General features: G+C 40.0%; 3 protein-coding genes and 1 long non-coding RNA gene across 6 annotated transcripts in view; 3 read left to right on the forward strand and 1 right to left on the reverse strand.

Moving 5' to 3' along the window:
- Positions 1-22918, forward strand: part of LOC125802204 (uncharacterized) — a 162184-nt gene that overhangs the window by 97112 nt on the left and 42154 nt on the right. The gene's annotated exons all lie outside the window — the stretch shown is intronic.
- Positions 1069-2824, forward strand: LOC103047442 (cytochrome c oxidase subunit 6C-1). 2 transcript variants are annotated; one of them, XM_007239161.3, is made up of 4 exons: positions 1069-1181; positions 1731-1845; positions 2239-2365; positions 2716-2824. In XM_007239161.3, the coding sequence occupies exons 2-3, from the start codon at positions 1741-1743 to the stop codon at positions 2362-2364; spliced, it is 231 nt and encodes a 76-aa protein (XP_007239223.1). In that variant the 5' UTR covers positions 1069-1181; positions 1731-1740; the 3' UTR covers position 2365; positions 2716-2824. The 2 variants fall into 2 exon arrangements, with proteins under 2 accessions (XP_007239223.1, XP_007239224.1); XM_007239162.4 differs by having other exon boundaries at positions 1105-1251.
- The window catches only part of zc3h10 (zinc finger CCCH-type containing 10), a 45979-nt gene continuing 26632 nt past the window's right edge, over positions 3572-22918 (forward strand). Inside the window, exon 1 of one of the 2 annotated variants that reach the window (XM_007239163.4) lies at positions 3572-3708. The gene's annotated coding sequence lies outside the window, so the exon portion shown is untranslated. Of the gene's footprint in view, positions 3709-3730; positions 3917-22918 lie in introns of those variants that run through there. The other variant, XM_022662014.2, reaches the window with a different exon arrangement.
- On the reverse strand, positions 14033-15249 carry LOC125802193 (zinc finger BED domain-containing protein 4-like). Its single transcript, XM_049479426.1, has 2 exons — positions 14645-15249; positions 14033-14429 (listed from the first exon to the last, which is right to left on the reverse strand). Exons 1-2 carry the CDS (start codon positions 15218-15220, stop codon positions 14163-14165), a joined length of 843 nt encoding a protein of 280 aa, XP_049335383.1. The 5' UTR covers positions 15221-15249; the 3' UTR covers positions 14033-14162.

Genomic DNA, 22918 nt, shown 5'->3' on the forward strand with positions numbered 1-22918 from the left:
TGATGCAGGAAGTGCAGCTGTTATGGTAGAACAACATCTGGCACTTAATTATTATGGTACTCTGCAGGTGTATACTGATGGGTCAAAGGATCCTACTGTGGGTTCCACATCAGCAGCGGTCTTTGTACCAGAATTTCATGTGGTTATTAGTAGGCGACTGTCTGATAACCTATCTGTATTTTCCTCCGAGCTTGTCGCCATTCTTTTAGCATTGCAGTGGGCTGAGGATGTTTGCCCAATGAGGATGGTGATTTGTTCAGATTCTTTGTCTGCTTTACAAAGCATCCAGTCTGGCAAATCTAAATGTAGACAAGACCTAATTTTAAAAATATCTCAGGCATTATTTCGTTTACACATGCAGACTATTTTAGTTCAGTTTTTATGGGTTCCAGCACATGTAGGGGTGGACGGTAATGAGACTGCTGACAAAGCTGCTAAACAATGCCTGAAGAAAAATAGATGTGACCTTGATATCCCTCTTAGCAAAGCTGAGGCAAGAGTGGTTGTAAAACAACATGTTAGAACATGAACCGAAGGGGAGGCATTTGTTTGCAATACAACCGAGAGTTGGTTTGGGTGGGAGTGGAGGGTACTGTCGGAGGCAGGAAATTGTACTAACAAGGCTCCGAGTAGGTCACAGTATGCTGAAAGCCTCTTTGCAAATAATACAGAAACACTCCACAGGGCTTTGTCGCCACTGTCCGCAGAGGGAAACCGTGGACCATGTTCTTTTTGTTGCAATAAATATGCTGTACAAAGGAAAATTTTGTTTTCTTCTCTTAAAGACAAGGGTCACAAAGACTTTTCTTTGACAGGATTGCTTTCTTATGGGGCAGGGATGGGTTCGGTTCACAAACTGGTTTTTCAATATTTGAAAGCTATTGGTATATTTTACTTTATTTAGTTTTTTTTTTCTCTCTCTCGTTTACTTTCTTTTATTTTTATGTACTTATTTATGAATTTCCTTTCACCTACATTTTGTTTATTATTGGCCATGTCACTTCCCGAAATCACACTTCATACTCCTGCTCAGTAGGTGGCGGTAATGCACCTTCAGTTGGTCTGCCATCCGCCATAAACCTGAAAGAAGAAGAAGAAGAAGAAGAAGAAGAAGTCAGGTTTCCGGTTGAAATCAGGTTGTGACGGTCGTTCCACTGAAGGTCGTGAAGACAGAAGCTGAGGTTAGAACTCCTTTCCCTTCTCTAGCTCAGAGTGAACTGTTCTTTATCACTGTGTTCTTCATTTTTTAAGGTAAATATAACTTTTCGTTATAAGCCAGTTCTGAGTGCATTCTCTCTTCAGCGTGAGCAGCAGAGCTCCCTAATGCTAATGTCCATTCTGTTAACAGCCTAGCTTAGCTAACCTAGCTTCTGGTAGCGTTTCAACAACTCGGTCATATTTACATTTTAAAATACGCATTTAGTGGTTATTATATTAACATCAGAAGTCTTATGTAGAACTGGAGCATATAGTTGACCTTTTCGACAGTTGTTGGCTGTTCCACTGCATTTAAGATGGTTCGGACAATAATGAGTCAGTTTTTTATAGTTTTTGCTTATTTAGTTTTTTATATTGACGTTATCCAACCCCTTTTCAGAAGTGTCTAGAACTGCACGTAGTCCATAAAATGTACAATTCCTTTCACATTCATATTCCAATTTTATATATATATATAAGTTGTTAAACTCCTGCCTGTCTTAAGAGCTGTATTTTAAAATATGTCTCTCCAGGTATTTCACCATGTCTCTTCCAAAGCCTGTGATGAGGGGTCTCCTTGGCAAGAGGTTGAGGTTTCACTTGCCTATTGCTTTTACTCTGTCCCTATTGGCAGCAGTTTCATTTAAGGTCAGTTATGTAGTCCTGATAGTTTGGTCTAACCGTTTGTGAGACCCAGTTGTGAATTTTTACCCTTATTGCGGTCCTGAAACACTGCCTAAATATGAGTGTGATTTGGGAAAAAATTACTTTCGTGTTACTTTAGGGCTGTCTTAATGGAATATTCATAAAGTCATTACTGTTCCCTTAAGTGTTGAATTTCCTTTAAATAATCCCTTAAGTATTTTTATTATTATTTTTTTTTTTTTTGTTAAGTGATATATCTGAGAAAATGTATGCAACAAACCTAATTCACTTGAGTAAGGGAATTCTTCTGTTATGTTTACTCTTAAGGTAAACTTAAGGTGTTGTATGCAACTGAGCCCAGCTTGTCCAAATAATTGTTTTCTTATTCTAATGTAGTACACAGTAACAGAACCCCGGAAGCAGGCTTATGCTGACTTCTACAAGAACTATGATGCCATGAAGGAGTTCAGTGCCATGAGAGAAGCTGGTGTTTTTGAAAGTGTGAGGCCTACAGGTGAATAAGGTGAGTGTCCAGCTCTTTTGAACAGGGTTTTTGAAATTTGTTTTGTGATATCACAAAAACAGTTGCATATATTGCCTATTCAGCAGGTTACCAATCAAGTTAATTATTAACAATTAATATTGGGTAGCTAATTAAAAGAGCGGGGGGTGGTGGGGGCTATATGTTAAGTTTACCTTGAGTGTCTTCTGGGGATGACTTTACACCCCAGGTGACTCATTCCAATTAAACATTCAGATAATTGTACACCATTTTCAAAGCCTTTCCATAAAATTCCAGACTACGAGGTTACCGCTACTGGTTACACACAGTAATTTTATTTTTGTGCTCTTTTTTTTTTTCTCTGTCTACAGGAGATCTCTACATCTGCATTCATGGCCTGCTGTTTTCATGTACCTTGCATATTGGATGTGAACATATCTGATGTTCTCATAACGTTACAAATAAACTTCTAAACATGTACACTCCTTGTCTTTTTTTTTAAACTCTGTGTGGTTAGTTAGTCATTAGGATAATTTAACCACTGTAGTCAGTAGTACTTCGTTGAGAATTTACTGCTATTTCACAATGCTGTTCCATAACGATAAATTATTTTTCGTTCTTGAATATTAAACTGAAGTGTAGATGCTAACATATGCCAGGGGGTTGCTAGGCTCTTGTGGAGCACTTCAACTCTTTCAGTATGCTGTGGCATTTGTACCAAATATGATATGATTTAAGAGACTGTTTAAAGGGCGAGTGTGTGTGCGTTGTTTTTTTATTATTATTATTATTATTTTTTTTAAAGCATTCATTTAATGTTAGGGATGTAGTCTGAATCAGTAGATGTCAGTAGTGTTTTATATTTAAAAGAAACTTAATGAATCAGAATTGTTTAGTGGTGAATAATATATGAAAAGTCTAAGACCTCTTAAAGCTCATTTAAATTATTGCACTAAATAGTTGTGGATCTGATATATAGATATTTATTTTAGGTCTTGAAGGGGTCTAAAAATTCATGAATTTATGCAGGTCACTGTATGACACAAATAATGCTAAGAGTTAGGAGGTCTGTTAGAAGACATGTTAAAAACTCAATAGTGGGTTTGAAGAGTATTTAAAATTGTTCTCTTTGTTGTGACACATGTTTCCTATCACAACAACTGCAGGATTTCCACTTTAAATATGACTTTTAACTTGAAGTGACACACCACCCCCCCCCCCCCCCCCTTCCGTTTGTCCACCCACCCGGGGTCCTTGTTGCAAATTGCTCCGTAAAGGTATAGTGTTTTTTGTAGATCTGCGGAAGTGTGGCTTGCTTCTAACAGCTGCGTGTGGAAACTACGTTCTACATATTACATGAAAAGGTAAGATAGATGAGCTGGAAATCGGAGAAGTTTGCTTTAGGCTTTTTTTGTATGCAAACGGAAGTATCAACTTTAACGCGCGTCGACCTCGAGAATGTATACATGGATAGCCAGCTAGTTTGTGCTTTCCCTCAGAATTTGAATTCTGAAGATTGATTTTGTATTTAGAGTGGTTGTACAGCGTCGTGGGCGGCTGTGTACGCGTGTGGTAAGTCGCCAGTTTTACACCCACTGATTTGATTAGTTGGGCTAGCTAGGTCCTTTGTAGCTAACAGTAATACGGAATTGAGTCCTTGCAAAAACAGCGCTTATTGTAAATGTAACGTTTACAAATATAAATATTTCACGTTTAATTATGTAGGTTAGTTAACCTACTTATATTCAGGGGCCCTACTGTAGCAAACTAGCTAGCATCGTTGTCCCGTCTAGTTAACCTAACCGGTTCTTTGGTTTGGCAGTTAGCTAGCTACGTTTTAGCCAAGTTAATTAGTTAACAGCTAATCAAACCATAAAAACAGCGGTTTAAAAATGTGTATCTATTTTTTATTCTATTATAGCTGTACTGTTTTCTTGTAGTGTATTATTCATAATATTATTATAACTAGTGGCAAGTACCATGTGCATAAAACAAAGTGTAGAAAAGCGCCAAACGTTCAAAGCCTTTTAACAAACGTTACTTCTATGCCAAAATTCCAGAATTAACCCATACCTAGCAGGCAATGAAAGAAAGGTTGTTTTTCCTCATCGACTTTTCCAGTCCACCCGAAGAAGTTGCAATACCAATGTTACGCCAGTAGATTGTAGTGTTTGACCGATTAGCAAAATATTTATTTATTTTCACTTTGTAAAACAAAATATATAAACACAAACACACATACACACACTTGAAAATGGCGATTTCCAAGCCTGGAAAAACTTTGGAAAAATAGAAAATACCCAGAAAGTTTTGTAAACATGGAAATTTGGTCTACAAATCTTTGTGTTTCAGTTTATGGATGGAGAAAATCTATTTTGATGTTTAATTCAGTAATTTAGCCCTACACGATGGAGCTCTCGGGATCTGACACACATTTTACTATTAAAGATTGTCATCATTTTAGACCTACTATAATCAATTTTAATTATAGTTTTAGTTGATTTTCGGTTTTGTTGTCCATGTCGGCGCTGATGTTTTAAACATCGTATGGTCTGTTTACTGTGGATTACTAGAAGAGCAATGAACGAATACATGTTAAGTGGATTCCCTCTCTCCATAGCAGAAACTTGAAGGACCTCTGAATTGATATCCTCTGACGCTCGCTATTGCAGAAATAGTGCACTATATCCTGGTGCTGTATCATACTTCCTCGGAGCGGACAAACTAATATTGTTTGTTGTTTAGTTGTCCCACAAGTCCCCCAACCTTAGTTCAGAGATTTTTTAATCAATATAAACAAAATTAAATTCATATGAAATTATAATAGATAATAGTGAACATATGTTTAGGAGAAAATAAAGAATAAGAAACACTGTAGAAATGTGTAGTTTTACAATGTAGTAAATACCATTTGTTGTCTTGGCTAAATATGAAATTATGGCTACTTCTTTTAGCTTACATATTCAACTCCATCATATTCTGAAGGCCCACACTGTAAAAAATGCAAACAGTGTTAAAAATGTGTTGGATTTAGTAATAGCATGGCCATTTTTGAGTTAATATAACTCTATTTACACTATTAAACACAAACTAATTTGTTTCAGAAAATATATTAATATTTACTCCGTATCTAAAGAAAAATAATTTATATTTACTCAGTATCTGGAGAAAATTGATTAAAATCGTGTACTAAATGCCTGAGTAAAAATTATTTAGATTTACTAAATAAAATAAAATGTATAAACTCATTTTAACATGCTGTTGTGTATTTAGACATACATACACTGCAAATCCTATTCCGCTGTACAGCTTTTTAAATTTTTATTTATATTCTAGATCTATTCAGATTTTTAATCTACCAAATATCATGTCTTGTGGTGACATGGCTTACTTTAATCATATTAACAGATTACCGTGCAATAAAACTATAGTTATACAACAGAAAGATTGACAATCTATTTGTCCTTCAAGTTGATAAAGGATTACTTGGAAAAAAAATTGATCCTGTAAAAAAAACTGCTCTCTCTCTCCACATCCATTGTGGCTAAAACAAGCCCAGAATATTTTTATTGTTCTTTTTTAATGTTTGCAAGTTCTTTTCCTGTTGGGTAAAAAAAAGGTAGCAGCAACATGAAGTCCAGAATGCAAGTGTGCTTATAGCAGCATGATAATGGAAGTACAAGATAAGATAACAGTACAAGATAAAGTGTCTCAGTGCGGTTTAAGGTGACAGTGTTTGTAAACAGTAATTGTCCTTGTAAAGTGTAAGTGCAGTGTGTTGTTTAGGTGGAGTTTAAGAGTCTTACAGCTTCTGGAATGAAGCTGTTTCTGAGTCTGGTTGTTTTGCACTTGATGCTCCGCAGCCTCCGGCCTGAGGGGAGCGTGTGCTGGGTGGGTGGGATCCTTCCTGATACAGGTGGCCCTTTTCCTGCATCTGGAGATGTAGATGTCTGTGGTGCTGGGGAGGTTGACTCCAACAATCTTCTGTGCAGCTTTTACCACCCTCTGTAGAGCTTTCCTGTCTGCAGCAGAGCAGCTCCCGTACCACACGGTGATGCTGGAGTACACAACGCTCTCCACCACACATCTGTAGAAGGAGGTGTGCTTCCAAGTCCAGCTCGTCTCAGCCTCCTGAGAAAGACGAGCTGCTGATGTGCCTTCCTGACCAGAGTGGAAGTGTTGTTGCTTCAGGTGAGGTTGCTGCTCATGTGTACATCCAAGCACCTGGAACTGTCGACCACTTCCACCGCAGATCCTCCACTGTGAGCAGTGTGAACAGGAGGCAGCTCAACACACAGCCCTGTGCTGAGGATTATGGTGGGGGAGAGTGAGGGCTACTGGCCAGTAGTCATTCAGACCTGTCACTGCGGAGCACTGGGACTGGGATGATTGTGGCGGTCTTCAGGCAAGAGCTGGTCTGCGCAGTCTCTTAGCACCCGTCCGGGGATGTTGTCCTGGCCAGCAGCTTTCCGGGGTGGATCCTCCTCAGTGTCCTCCTTACTTCTGCTGTTGTCACGCTGAGGGGCTCCTCAAAGCGGGCGTAAAACTTGTTGAGAGCCTCAGGCAGGGATATGCAGCTTTTACCCTCTTAACTCCAACAGTCAGCTCTCTTCTAGCTCTCCTGAGTTCATCTGAGTCACCGGACCTAAAGGGAACATCCCTGGCTTTCAGCAGAGAACGCACCTCTGCGTTCAGCCAGGTCCTCTGGTTCGGGTAGCAAGTAACAGTCTTGTTGGTAGTGACATCCTCCGCACTTGCTGATGTACCCAAAAACAGCAGATGTGTACTCCTCCAGGTCCAGCTCCCCCTCAGACTCAACAGCCTCCTTGGAGACCTGCCAGTCTGTGTACCCGAAGCAGTCCTGCATGTTGTCATAAAGCTCCTTCAGTGCGTTGTTAGCATTAGCATCCGGTGCTATGTAAACAGCAATCACGAACACAGTCAAAAACTCACGAGGCAGATGAGGGCAACACTTCACAGTCAGCTGTTCTGTCGCCTCGGAGCAGCTGTTAACAAGTTCTCCCACTTAAAAATCATGGAGGGGTCTGAAATTTTAATCTTAGGTTCATGTCCACTGTGAGAGATATAATTTGTGTGTTGGTCACATGACCCTCTTGATCATAGGCAACAACTCAACCACTACACCACAAGGTCCTACTGGACCAGTTATTCAACATTATATGAAACTCAGTCCTGTAGTGTGTACTGCAGGTAAAATCCCTGTTCTGATATGTATAGGTGTTTAAAACACTGTCCTGTAGTGTCTTCCAAATACCACAAAAAATACAGCGTATAACCCCACCAGGAATCAAACCCTAGCCATATTGTAAAGAGTCATCAACCCAACCGCTACACCACTTGGTCACAACACTTAGCTTCTTCATTTGTGTATAAAACTACCACAAAAAAGTCAGTATCTGACCCCACCAAGAATCAAAGCCAAGACATCTCGTTCACAGACGTCATCCCAAACATTACAACACAAGGTCCCAAGCCTTAAGTTCTTCACCAGTGTATAAATTTCTTTCCTGTAGTGTGTACTACAGATAAAATTCATGATCTGTTATGTACAGGAGTGTAAAAGACTCTCCTCTAATGTCTTCCAAATCCCACAAACAAACTCAGTATTTGATTCCACCTGGAATAAACCTAAGCCATCTTGTTTAGAGTTAACAACACAACCACTACACAACCAGATCACACGAAGCTGTTTATTCACCAGTGTAGAAAACCTGTCCTCTAGAGTGTACTGTAGCTAAATATCTGTTCTGAAAAACACTGTCCTACAGTGTCTTTGTTATTTGTGTGTTACAGCTGCAAATAAGTATTTGAACACCTGCCAATCAGCAAAAAGTTTGGCCCTCAAATTCCTGTTAGTCCACCTCTAAAAAGTCCACCTCCACTTCACTTATTTTAAATTAAGAGCACCGGTTTGAGGTTGTTAGCTGCATAAAGACACATGTCCACCCACACAATCAGTAAGATAAGACCAAAGAGCTGTCCAAATACACCAGAGACAAAAATTGTAGACCTCCACAAGGCTGCAAAGGGCTACTGGCCTATTTCCAAGCAGCTTGGTGAAGAAAGATCAACTGTTGGAGCAATTGTTAGCAAATGGAAGAGGTAATACACAAAATGTCACAGTTTAAAGTCATGCATGGCACAGAAGGTTCCCCTGCTCAAATCAGTACACGTCCATGCCCATCTTAAGTTTGCCCATTACCATTTGGACAATCCAGAGGAGTCATTGGAGAAAGTTCTGTGGTCAGTACATTGTACATTTTGATCTTAATTCCACTCACCGTGTTTGGAGGACAAAGAATGATGAGTACAATCCCTTAAAACACCATCCCTACTGTAAAGCATAGGGGTGGAAGCATCATGCTTTGGGGGTGTTTTTCTGCTCATGGGACAGGACGACTGCACCGTATTAATAAGAGGATGATCGGAGCCATGCATTGCGTGATTTTGGGGAAAAACCCTCAGTTAGAGCATTGAAGATGGGTCATGGCTGGGTCTTCCAACATGACAATGACCCGAAGCACACAGCCAGGATAACCAAGAAGTGGCTCCATAAGAAACATCTCAAGGTTCTGGAGTGGCCTAGCCAGTCTCCAGACCTAAACCCTATAGAAAATCTTTGGCAGAAGCTGCATTTAATGTAAATGCACTCCAAAATCATTTATTTGACACACTTTATGTACAAACACACAATAGTTTTCTTAAAAATTAAATATTCAATTTTTATTAAATATGCTAGCTAGGCTAACAAACTAGATTTTAATGGAGATGGCTAACGGCTAACTGTATTTCCGAAGTAAATAAATCACTGTTTTACCCACAGATGGGTGTGAGTTTGTGCTGGTTAGTGTTGGTAGATCCTGTGGTTTTATAGGTTATGTGGATTATGACTATAGACTACTCCAGTCTGTAGTTAATACCTCTACAATATGAGAATGCAACTCAGTTCAGTGCTAGCTAGGCTAACAGACTGCTGGTGTTAATCTGTTCACCCCTTGGACGCTGACTTTACAAATATTACGTGGAGCTGTTCGGCCTACTAAGTGAAAACTCTCCATACAATTGACTTTTTTTTGTAGAAAAACAGCTAAAGTTTACTCATTCAGCCGCATACTGAAGCTGCTGTGCTGGTGGGGGTTCATGGTAAACTGTGAAACAGAAATCCGGATCAGTGATGCGTTTCGTGTTAAAATTATGGCGGGTTTATTGTCCAGCTCAATCTGCGGACTACAATATGGAGTGGTGAGTGGATCGGCTGCGGTTACCCGATATCCGATACGTTAAATTACGTCAATATCTGCCCGATACTGTATCGGATCGGTCCCATCTCTAGTTCAAATGCTTAAAATTCTTATTTTCTTCCCTGTAGCTGCCTTTTCTTGGGTTAGCTGAGGTCTGCCGGTTGGTCAGTTACTTTTAAAGCGATGACACAAAGAATACTCATTAGCTTTGAAAAATTATTAGAAATAACAGCCAGTTCATTAAAGACCTCCTTGTATCTAAACTTTTTTTTATAATGACCATATAGGAGCACTTTGTATTTCTACATTTACAAACTGTAGTGTCTATAGTTATCTATATTTGCTCATTATCTACTGTCTGGGTTGCATTATTTGCGTGCACAGCATGTCAATATACGGATTTTCTCTAGTACAGGGGTCACTAATAGGTGGATCGCAGTCCGGGTCTGGACCGATAAACTACTGAGAAGGATTTAATTCTGACAGTGTTCATTTAAAGCGGCGGAACGTTTATTGTCTTTACGGTTTACGTGCTTTACAGCGTAGTAAACTTACAGACCAATCACGTGTTCAGCAAACATTTCTCCATATATTGTATATGTAATTATTATCACAGGCAGGCCTAAATCTAATATAAATAAAATCAAATAGAATAAATATAGCATTTTGAAACAAAGTGAACATACAGATTCACATTATTAGACTCAATATGTTAAATTATTGAGGGTGTTTCCATTTATTTTATGATAGGTTGATAATGTAATTATTGTGACGGGCCTATTTAAAACAATACATATTGTTGAAATTTACTAGTATGTATAATTTGTTTTGTCTTTCAGTTGTTGATAAAACACTGACAGGACTACTATAGGCTTTTTAAATAAACAGAATAAAACACTGAATTATAACACAAGTTAACATTGGCGAAGGTCCGGATCTTAGCCTGATTAAATTTTCTCTAACTGGACCAAACTGAATACCCCTGCTCTAGTACTTTCAAATCTTCACTGTCTGTATTGTCTGAAATAAATATTCCTATAAAACTTAGATAACGATAAATAGTAAATTATTATAAGTTAATTAAAACAGTTAACACATTTTTAATTTAAAAGCTAAATATACAAACACTAATGCAGTCGTTAGACATGGACATGGAAATAAAGGGAACACTTAAACAACACAATGTAACTCAAAGTAGGGTTGGGCGGTATGATGGTATTTCGGTATACCACGGTATTTAAATATGGTGACGGTATTGTAAAATGGTGACGGTATATTAACCACATGACGTGACCTGCCAAATCTTTGAAAAACGGGACATTTAAGACATTCTGCGCATCCACAATGAAAGAACAGTGGATTTGTTATGGGGTGGGGATTCTCACTGAGGAGATCATACAGAAAAAAACTCCAGCGCTGTAAATGTAAGTAATTTAGAGGACCTCGATATCTGACCCCCGCAGAACCCCGGCTCCCCTTCGCGAGCAGAAACGGCACCACACCACCCGCTGTTAAACTGCTGTAGTGGAAACAGCGCTTATAAATAAATTAACAAACACGAAAATAAGGGTACTCAATCTGTAATTTCAGTTCGTTTTAGTTTTTTCTTTTATTTAATTTTATTGGTTTCAGTTAAGGAGAACTTTCACGTAAAAAAGTAAAAGTCAAAGTATCCTGCTATTTAAAAGAATGGAAAATTAATAACATTAATAATGTAGTTCTGCATACTAGAGATCATATTGTCTACCTGAACCTGTACACGAGCCTGAACATGAGTGCGAGAATTCTCACCGCTTTCCTGGCGCGATGTCTGGTTCGGCTGAAGAAAATGGTCTGTGATGTGATGTAGAATTATGTTCAATGTAACAAATCACACTTTGATTTTTGTGCTGATCAAAAAGTTTAAAGCTCCGCAGGTGGATTAATGTCAGCATATAAATCACGTGCGTTTTCCTACAGGACAAACCATTCAAACATGCAGATAAGCTCTCAGTACCCGATAAAAAAAATCTGTGTCTGTCTGGCTTAAAATTGTTATTTTTTATTTAAAATACAGCTATGAAATAAATATATCAACTAACTGTATGCTAAATAATAAAGAAGGCAGTAACAAGCTAGAAGCTAATACGCTAAAATCATTTGATAAAAACAGAAAAATATATATAAAATAGGAAAATAACCAACTAAACTAAGCTCAAAATGCTAAAAGAAATATAACATATTGAATTCTAAAACAGCCAAACGAAGTAGTGTACCCACGGGTACAAAAATAAAAAAAATGGAACAGACATCAGGTAGAAATGAGAGGCAATTAGCAAGACAACCCCTATAAAGGAGTGGTTCTGCAGACATTGTATCTATTCTTATCCTTTCTGGCTGATGTTTTGGTCACTTTTTTGCATTTTGTCAGTTCTCTCACCATAGAAGTAGCATGAGGTGGTGTCTACAGCCCACAGAAGTTGCTCAGGTAGTGCAGCTCATCCAGGAAGACACATCAATTCGAGCTGTAGTAAGAAGGTTAGCGGTGCACATGAGACAGATGTGACTGGAGATGCTGTGGAGAACGTTCCGCTGCTGCAACATCCTTCAGCATGACTTGTTAGGCAGTGGCTCAGTAATGGTGTGGGGAGACATTTCTTTGGAGGGCCGTACAGACCTCCATGTGTTCACCAGAGGTAGCCTGACTGCCATTAGAGACCGGGATGAGATCCTCAGACCCATTGTGTGACCACATGCTGGTGTAGTGGGCCCTGGGTTCCTCCTGATGCAGGACAATGCTAGACTTCATGTGGCTGAAGTGTGTCAGCAGTTCCTGCATTTATGCTATGGACTGGCCTGCCGGTTCCCCAGACCTGAATCCAATCCAGCACATCTGGAACATCCTGTCTCTTTCCATCCACCAACATCACACTGCACCACAGACTGTCCAGGAGTCGACTGATGCTTTAATCCAGGTCTGGGAGGAGATTCTTCAGGAGAACATCCACCGCCTCATCAGGAGCAGCCCAGGCGTTGTAGGGAGGTCATACAGGCACGTGGAGCCAGCACACTAATGAGCCTCATTTTAACTTGCCTTGAAGAATTTCCACTGAAGTTAGATCAGTCGGTCATTTGATTTTCCACTTGGATTTTGAGTATGATTCCAAATCCAGACCTCTATGGGATAATTTTGATTTACATTGATAATTTTTATGTTTTATGTTTTGTTCTCAATGCATTCCACTATGCAATAAATCCTTTCCTGTTCTTGATTTCTTCATCCACTCCTGCTGGGTAAGGGGCAGGTAGTTTACTGTTTGTTTGTTTGTTTTTTACATTCTTTGCAGACTTCTGATCAGTAGGCCTCTTGTGCTTTACTGCATTGCAAATCACCTTAGAACCACCAAAGCCTTGAAGTTTGGTGCGATAATTGGCCATCTTGTATTTGATGCTTTGTTGCCAGCCATAGTACCCAGAGAAACAACCAGGTTCCTTGAGACAAGGACATTTCTTAACAAGTTCCTCAGCAACATCACTGATCTGTGCACTTGATGGATAGGCTGTATATGAATATTAGGGGTTTAATGGGACAGAAAATTCACGGTTCGTTTCACACATTGGTATAAACCCCCACGGTTTGGTACGTTTTTAATACAGTTGGTGGAAAAAATAAACAGGCTGGGTATTCTATATACCCTCACCTTTATTAATCTTTCACCTTTTTTCTCCTGCAGCTCTGAGGGAGTTTTTCCTTGCCTCTGCTCTCACTGGGGGTTCTGTATTCTGTATTTTCTATGTTTGATGTTTTGCCTGATTCTTTTTCCTGTGATCAGCTGCTTTGTGACAACACCAGTTGTAAAAAGCGCTATACAAATACATTTGATTTGATTTGATTAACTTCATAATAGCAATGGAACTTCATTATAACCATGTTTGTTTTTTTGGGATGGAATGTTGTAACGGGGCTCAAGCTCTTTTATTAAATGCTTGAATCCAGGGTTCTCTCCTACTGTCATCATGAGAGACTCCATCTTTTGGATCTTGTTGGAACAAACAAACACACAGTGAGCTTGATTGTGGCATTTTATTAAGAACAAAAACTAGGGGTGCACCGATATGGTAATTATGGGCCGATGCCGATATCCGATATTATACATGTACATATCTGCAGATGCCGATGCCGATATACATGGACATTTTAAAAAATACAGTAAGATACCCCACATCGTTAAGTAATAACGTTTATTTGCATAACATTTTAGATTTCAATCTGTGTGCAAATAAAATGAAAAGGTGTCTCCTGAGAAAAATGCTAGCCATATTTACTTAGATAACTGGTCCTTACTTATGACTATTTGTGGTTTTAAAATAAAAATTTAAATAAAACATTAGCTTTATACTAAAAATAATAAATGAAATCAAATAAATAAATAAATGAAAATTAACTTAAAGCAAATCCTTAAACATAAACCAATACCAGTGGACCTTTTTTGATACAGTAGTACAGAAATAATCCTTTGCCTTTGTGCTTCTTCACAAAAAAATCTGAGCAAACCATTTTTTTTTCTAGAAGTTCATCAGTCTGTATTTTTCAGAAGGAGAGGAAGGTTTTTCTTCACTAACAGGAGCATCTCTGCTTTATCACATGCAATTCTGTTCCTCTTTTCATTGATCACATTGCTAGTTGCACTAAATAACCTCTCGCTGTCAACACTAGTGGATGGAGCAGACAGGAACTTCTTTGCTACTTTGGCAATAGTAGGGAATCGACTTTTGTTGTTATTCCAGTACTGCAGTGGGCTTTCTGTCCTTGCTACTGGAGCTTCTGACAGGAATCCCTGCACCTGATCAATAAATACATAAAATATATACAGGTGTATTTTTAATATACAAAATAAGACTGACACATTAAAATACTGCACCAACAATTACAGTTGGGTTTTTGGAAATAACTAGCTACTTCACTAATGTCTAAATGTACATATTTTAAACATTTATTTATTTATTATTTATTATTATTTATAAAAAATATATCTTGTTCATCTGTTTTTGCGCTAACCTCAGTTGTTGTCTGGGTGTTTTCCTGAGGGGTCAGCGTTTCTTCCAGAATTTCGTCGTACATATCAAAGAGGGAGCACGTCGCTTGGTCATCCGTCCTGGCTCTTTTTTCTCGTGGGCGTTCTTGTAGCTCACTTGTTTGCTCTGAGCGCTCACTTGATGCTTTCTCCATCTCGGTTTGGAGCATTTCGTGTGCCTGTAGTTTCACTTCTGCGGCAAAATAGCGATCTTTGTATCTTGGGTCGACCATTGTAGCAACGCAGTACAGAGGCTCTGTGTAAATATCACTGAAGCGTGTGTTTACAGCTTCTAACAGAGCGTTTTTGCTGGTTTTAACTCCGAAGTCAGAGCGAGCACTCTTGCTCAACAGCCGTTTTAAAGCGTTGACTGAAGGAATCACGTTTGATGCCAATGCATCAGCCTGGCAAATCTCTCTGGTTAACTGTTCGAAAGGAGCAAGGAGTGTGACTATGTTTTCGATTAAACTCCACTGAGAAGCCGTGAGAGTAGCTGGTAACTCGAAATCAGCGGCGTAAGCACCGATTGCTCTCTTCTGCTCCAGCAAGGTTTGCAGCATGTAGAACGTACTGTTCCATCGAGTAGATACGTCTTGTTGAAGCACGTTCGGCTGCAAACCCACCTCCGTTTGAATAGTTTTGAGACGAGAGCTGGCTAAATGTGAGTGCTTGAAATGGCCAACTATCCGCCTGCTAACTGCAACCACATCCGAGATACTGCGCTGAGAAAACACACTGTCGTGTACGGCGAGCTGGAGCGTGTGGGCCATACAAGGTAAGCTCGGAACCCCACATTCCACCATAGCTTTTGCAATGTTACGTGCATTGTCACGCAATACAACATGTATGTTTTCCTTAGAAATCTTCCATGTTTCAAACATATTCTCAAACGCCATAGAGAGTGCCGAGCTTGTGTGTGATCCAGAGCATTTTTTGCATGCAAAACAGCCTTCTGCAATTCAAAGTTGTTGTCAATCCACTGCGCGGTTAAACTGAGAATGCTCACAGGACTCACATCAGATGTCCAGATGTCGGTGGTCAGGCTAATGCCGGTCACATTGTCGTTAATGAGCTTGTGAACGCGAGTCTCTACCAAGCTGTGTAGCTCCTGCAGGGCTACGTCGGAAAAGTAGCGACGGCTAGGTATAGTGTACCGAGGCTCAAGATGCTCGACAAGCCGTCGAAACCCAATGTCCTCCACCACTGAGAACGGCTGATCATCTAGAGCAATGAATTCCATCACCTTTGCTGTGATAGCTGTGGCTTTGGGACTGTTTCTGTCAAATTTCTTTGATTTTTGAAGCAGCTCGTCAATAGGCTGAGAAGCAGCAGGTTTCGCTGGTGTGCGTGGTGCTGTTCGAGTCTCCTCTTTCACAGTCATGTACTCTGTATATTTGTCCGGGTGGTGCGCCTTCAAATGTGTAATCAAATTTGTGGTGTTGAAATTTCTTACTTTGCTTCCTCCACGCAAGACGTTAGCTGAGCAAGTGTTGCAAACTGCGTGCTTTATGTCCTGCTCACTCACTCTGAAAAACCTCCACACCGCCGACATTTTAGCTGCACCGCTGTTGCACAGCCCGCCTAGCGTCGCTCGGTCATGTTCCGGCATACATTAAATGCGTCAGCAAGTATCGGTTTGAAAAATCGGCAAAACTTAGGCATCGGCCCGATGCCGATGATTAAAAAAAAAGCTGTTATCGGCCGATACAGATATTGAACCGATATCATCGTGCACCCCTAACAAAAACCACAGCATTACTTTAACTGCAACTACAAATATTTTTTTCTAAGCATATTACTTGATCCATTTCAATGTTTGAGTTCTTTTTAAGAAATATTAGCTTTAGATCAGTTAAAAATATATATTTTTTTATTTAAATTGTCACAATCAGTTGACGATTGACCAGAGGTCCTGCCAAAACTTTTACCAACTGTTTAATTTAATCTTTTTTTCACAGAGACTACTTAACTTTATCCAGATGGTGTTAGCAACTAAAGAAAGAGAGCTAGCAATGGCTTCCACCTCATGTTTATCAGTGGCTAGTGGAACTGCTAAAGTTAGCTGTGTGTGACACCAAAGTACAATACCACAAAATGGAGGGAGATGGACTTTCTGAGTCAGCCACCCCTCCCTTCACAGTAGGAAAGCTTCAAATAGTTGCTGTTCTTACTGCTAATAATATAATTCAATGTCTTACCTTTAAAAAGTTGGAGGACAGCAGCTCTTAAAATACACAGTGATTCTTTTTTTTAACTGGTCCAATCATACCTTATACTGTGGTAAACAGGCTGGTCATGGAAACCGGTTATTCCATATTAATGTACCAGTTACCATCTTAAATTCAGTATCAAATTGTAGTATACACTAAATTCCAACAATTCTTCTGAAGAGGCACACAATACCAAAAACTATTTCCATTCTTAAAAAGGTTAAAACCAGTGTATCTCCAAAGTCCCATTGATGCAGTCAGTATTTCATCTTAATAATCCTTAACCAGTAATGTTTTCTCAGTAGAATGTGATTAATTCTTCCAAATACAATTTTAACTTTAATTATAGCTGTAGCTTTAATGGCACTTTTCAGAATCGCTAATAATTAAGCAGGGAAACGCCGAACCACTGAATTAGACCTGAATCCCTCAATTATTTATTCTGTTTGAATGAGCATCAGGTGCGATCATTCTGCATCTAAAATGTCCTGCGCTGAAACCGAGCGGGTTAGGGTCGGTTTCGCTTCATCGCGGGAGGTTTTAGGTGCGGAGCGGAGCTGAGATCCGCTCGGTTAGGGTCGGTTTCGCTTCATCGCGGGAGGTTTTAGGTGCGGAGCGGAGCTGAGATCCGCTCGGTTAGGGTCGGTTTCGCTTCATCGCGGGAGGTTTTAGGTGCGGAGCGGAGCTGAGATCCGCTCGGTTAGGGTTGGTTTCGCTTCATCGCGGGCGGGTTTTAGGTGCGGAGAGTAGCGGAGCTGAGATCCGCTCGGTTAGGGCCGTTTTCGCTTCATCGCGGGAGGTTTTAGGTGCGGAGCTGAGATCCGCTCGGTAAGGGTCGGTTTCACTTCATCGCGGGTGGGTTTTAGGTGCGGAGAGGAGCGGAGCTGAGATCGGCTCGGTTAGGGTTGGTTTCGCTTCATCGCGGGTGGGTTTTAGGTGCGGAGAGGAGCGGAGCTGAGATCGGCTCGGTTAGGGTTGGTTTCGCTTCATCGCGGGTGGGTTTTAGGTGCGGAGCGCGGCTGAGATCCGCTTGGTTAGGGTCGGTTTTACTTCATTGCGGGTGAGTTTTAGGTGCGAAACTGAGAGCCGCTCGGTTAGGGTCGGTTTCGCTTCATCACAGGTGGGTTTTAGGTGCGGAGCTGAGATCCGCTCGGTTAGGGCCGTTTTCGCTTCATCGCGGGAGGTTTTAGGTGCGGAGCTGAGATCCGGTCGGTAAGGGTCGGTTTCGCTTCATCGCAGGTGGGTTTTAGGTGCGGAGAGGAGCGGAGCTGAGATCCGCTCGGTTAGGGTTGGTTTCGCTTCATCGCGGGTGGGTTTTAGGTGCGGAGCGCGGCTGAGATCCGCTTGGTTAGGGTCGGTTTCACTTCATCGCGGGTGGGTTTTAGGTGTGGAGCTGAGATCCGCTCGGTTAGGGTCGGTTTCGCTTCATCGCAGTTTGGTTTTAGGTGCGGAGAGGAGCGGAGCTGAGGTCCGCTCGGTTAGGGTCCGTTTCGCTTCATCGCAGGTGGGTTTTAGGTGCGGAGCTGAGATCCGCTCGGTTAGGGACGGTTTCGCTTCATCGCGGGTGGGTTTTAGGTGTGGAGCTGAGATCCGCTCGGTTAGGGTCATCGTGGGTGGGTTTTAGGTGCGGAGAGGAGCGGAGCTGAGGTCCGCTCGGTTAGGGTCGGTTTCGCTTCATCGCGGGTGGGTTTTAGGTGCGGAGCTGAGATCCGCTCGGTAAGGGTCGGTTTCGCTTCATCGCGGGTGGGTTTTAGGTGCGAAGAGGAGCGGAGCTGAGATCCCCTCGGTTAGGGTCGGTTTCGCTTCATCGTGGGTGGGTTTTAGGTGTGGAGCTGAGATCCGCTCGGTTAGGGTCGGTTTCGCTTCATCGCGGGTGGGTTTTAGGTGCGAAGAGGAGCGGAGCTGAGATCCCCTCGGTTAGGGTTGGTTTCGCTTCATCGCGGGTGGGTTTTAGGTGTGTTGCTGAGATCCGCTCGGTTAGGGTCGGTTTTTTTTTTCATTGCGGGTGGGTTTTATGTGTGGAGCTGAGATCCGCTCGTTTAGGGTCGGTTTTGTTTCATCGCGGGTGGGTTTTAGGTGTGGAGCTGAGATCCGCTCGGTTAGGGTCGGTTTTGTTTCATCGCGGGTGGGTTTTAGGTGCAGAGCGGAGAGGAGCGGAGCCGACCCGACCCAGGTCTAGCCTAGCCTAGCCTATCTGGCTACGTGCCTGTATGTTTGCGTCATCACGCACTGACGTAGCCCGGCTATGGAGTCTGATTGTGTTCAGCGCTGCAGTGAACTGACGCCGCTAAAAACGCCTGTCTGTAAATAATACATATCGATATGCCACATAAATGATATCACCATTATTGCAACATTTCTTATCGCGATAAATACCGATATCGAAATATTGTCCAGGCCTAATTCCTTCATTTACATTTAAATATCCATTACAAAATTTGCGTCTGAAGAAAACAAATGTGATTAATCACAGTTAATCACAGAATTTTGGTTGTGATAAATCGGATTAAATTTTTTAATAGATTGACGCCACTAAAAATGTATATATTAATCAGAGGTTACGTTTTCATTTTAAACTGTGTAAATTTGTAGTTTGCCATTTTCAAAAAGGTCTTTCACCATGTTCATACCTTTGGAGCTCTATTCAAAACTATGTAGTGGTTTCTTATTTAATGTAAATAAAGGGTTGTTCCATAGACCTAATGTTAAAAATAATTAGTTTCTAATTCCAAGAATTTAGCATAAAGCTCAAAAATTCTATTGGCATTTGAAAAAAATTGCCATTTCCTTCTCTAAATTAAGTAAGGTTGAGGGATTTGTAATGTCTGAACTACGTAGCCAGTCTTGAAAATGTCCAAACTGATATGCTAAATAATACCAGTAAAGATTTGGCAAGTTAAAACCTCCATCTTGGTGATGTTTAAAAGGTTTGTCTATTTTTATTCTTGGTTGTTTTAAAATGTTTTGTTTGAAATGGAATAGCGGGGGGCAGCATTGACAAATAATAGAATTCCCAAGTATCTGTCTTTAATAGTGATACCGTATGTTGTTAAGGTTCAATCCTTAATTATCAAAAATTCACTTTTTTTTAAGATTCAGGTTGAATCCACCTGCTTTACAAAAAAATCTGATGTTAAGAATGTAGTCATTAAGATGCTATTTAGATATTAGTAATTTTTTCAACTTAAACATTTGAATATTTCACAAGGACACATTTCTGCTGCAAGTAGACATAAAGGTGAAATTGGGCACCATTGTTTAGATTGTCCAATTATAAATCTAGGTGAAGTGCCATAGACTAAACTAGTTTTCTTGCCAAAATCTAAAAGTTGAAGTGTACAAAAATAAAGGGGTGTTCTATGAGAAGAAATTATATGTAAGTATCTTCTCCAATCTCATTGTTTTCTAAGCATTTCCAAAATAAATCTTGTATTATGTGTAGAATGCTTCTTTATTTAAATTATTATTAATTATTAGTATTAATTATTAATTCAACTGGCTGATTACAAAAATAAGCTAAGTTTCTTTCCCCTTGTGCCATCCATTTGGCTCTTTACCTAGTATAAGCACCCTTTGCCCTTCTGATATAAATCTTGTCCAATTCTGATTGAATAATTGGACAAATTTTAATTATTTCTATTTTTTTTATTTTGTCTGAGAATATATGTTTTGTATTTTAATTCCCATCTGAAAAATGTATGGCCCAAATCACTAGCAGCTCAGAGCCTTGTGGACAGACACTATGATGTTCACATCTTGCCAGGTGGGTAAAAGGTGCTCAGACAGCTTTTAAATTAATTTTAAAAAGTCATTATACATCCACACAGGTCCGGAACCCAGCCCCCCCCCCCCCCCCCCCCCCCCCCCCCCCACATGTTTGGCCCTTAAAACAAGTACAAGGGGACAAATACAGTCATATGAAAAAGTTTGGGCACCCCTATTAATCTTAATAATTTTAGTTCTAAATATTTGGGTGTTTGCAACAGCCATTTCAGTTTGATATATCTAATAACTGATGGACACAGTAATATTTCAGGATTGAAATGAGGTTTATTGTACTAACAGAAAATGTGAGAGGAGGAGATTCAAAATAGGAGAACAACTTGCTATTGGCCACCTTAAATACCTTTTCTCATGATTGGATACTCCTGGCTATGAAGTTCAAAGCTCAATGAGGTTACCAAACCAATTTTGTGCTTCAGTAAGTCAGTTAAAAGTAGTTAGGAGTATTCAAATCAATAAAATAATAAGGGTGCTCATACTTTTGGACAGGTTAAATTTTGGTTTAATGCATATTGCACATTTTCTGTTCGTACAATAAACCTCATTTCAATCCTGAAATATTACTGTGTTCATCAGTTATTAGATATATCAAACTGAAATGGCTGTTGCAAACACCCAAATATTTAGAACTAAAAATTATTAAGATTAATAGGGGTGCCCAAACTAACTAAAAAAAATGCAGACCCTTTACATTAGTTGTCTGTTTAATTTAAATTGAAATAACAATTAATACAATTATATTTAATCAAAGGATTATCCCCCTCCCTGAATGCAGGCAACTACATAAAGCAAAATACAAGAGTATATCAAAGTGTTCATCTTGACTGATTTTCTGTCTAAAGCTTTTATCTAAAATGTATAATAGTTTTAGTCACATTTTAGTCTAATAAATTTTGTCATATGAAAAGTATGTATTACATATGTTTTACTGTTTTTCTACTTTATATTTGTTGTTATTTTGAGATTATTTACTACTAATGTTTATTAAAATAATAGCCTTTAAGTTTTGTTGCAAATATTTTAAAGCAAGTAACCTGTAATGTAGGTGGGAGGAATACATTCAAGTTTCTGAAATGATACTCTTTTACTGCAGTACAGATTTATACTAACATTACTGGCTTTCAGTAGCCCCTTTCAAATGCAGCTACACAGATTATATAATCTTCTTTATTTAGTAAAATATTCAGCACAACAGACTCTCTATCTGTTAAAAACTAAAAACACAAAGACAGAGGATAATTCTGCTCTCAGGGTTTTCTAACAGAAACAGTGAGGGTTAGGACAAAAACGGAAAGGAGGGGGTGAGTGGCACTTGGCTGAGCAGAGGCAGTTTAGCGCGCTGCCTGATCGCGTGCAGCGCCTGTTTGCAGCGCTACTTAACCGGGAAATAGAAAATAAAGTTAATCGAATCCTATCGTCCAGCTTATTATAGTTATCGCAATAAATATTTTCCCCGATAACTATCGTTATCGTTTTATCGCCCAGCACTACACCACCATGTTTTATGTTCCGTATGGTGTTTTTTTTCTGAAATCATGTGTCCGTTTTATGCCAGATGTAACACACAGACACCTTTGAAAAAATGCACTTTTGTCTAATCAGTCCACAAAATATATTAAGTCCTGGGGATCATCAGTATGTTTTATTGGCAAATGAGAGACGGGCTGTTATGTTCTTTTTGGTCAGCAATGTTTTTTAATGGCATGTTTTAACATTTTGCTTGTGTAAATGAACTTCTTGTGAGCACAAATGTGAAACTAGCGAGCAACAAAAAGTTACTTATGTGCGTGCTGAAGAAAATGTTGCTCTCGAGCTTCATTTTATCCTCTCAGGTGCTTTTTTTCCTTGTGCACTGTGTGAATTACCTGCAGCAGCAGTTTGTGCTCAACTGAGTGTTTTGCGCTCGAGTTTTGAAAGGGGTGGTTTTGACAGTTTGGGGGCGGGGCCAGGGTCACCTCCCTCAGCGAACGCTATTAGCTGATATCTCCAGGGTTTGTGACGGACTGCCTAGCTCCACGACCCGGAGGAGGGCGGCTAACTGGCAATGCTACGATCACCTGGAGCGATTGGGTCTCGTCTCTGTCTGCCTTGGTTAGCGCCAGGAGTTTCACATTTGTGCTCACAAGAAGGTAATTTACACATGCAAAATGTTAAAACAAGCTGGTTAATTTTTTCACTTGGTATTTTTGTATATTAGTGTAGAATGTCTTAGGTAAAGCAAAATCAGCCTTCTGGAGTAGCAGAGGGTTTTTTGTGTGTTATTAT

This window comes from Astyanax mexicanus, chromosome 5 (genome assembly GCF_023375975.1).
Source record: "Astyanax mexicanus isolate ESR-SI-001 chromosome 5, AstMex3_surface, whole genome shotgun sequence".
In the NCBI taxonomy this organism is placed as follows: Eukaryota; Metazoa; Chordata; class Actinopteri; order Characiformes; family Acestrorhamphidae; genus Astyanax; species Astyanax mexicanus.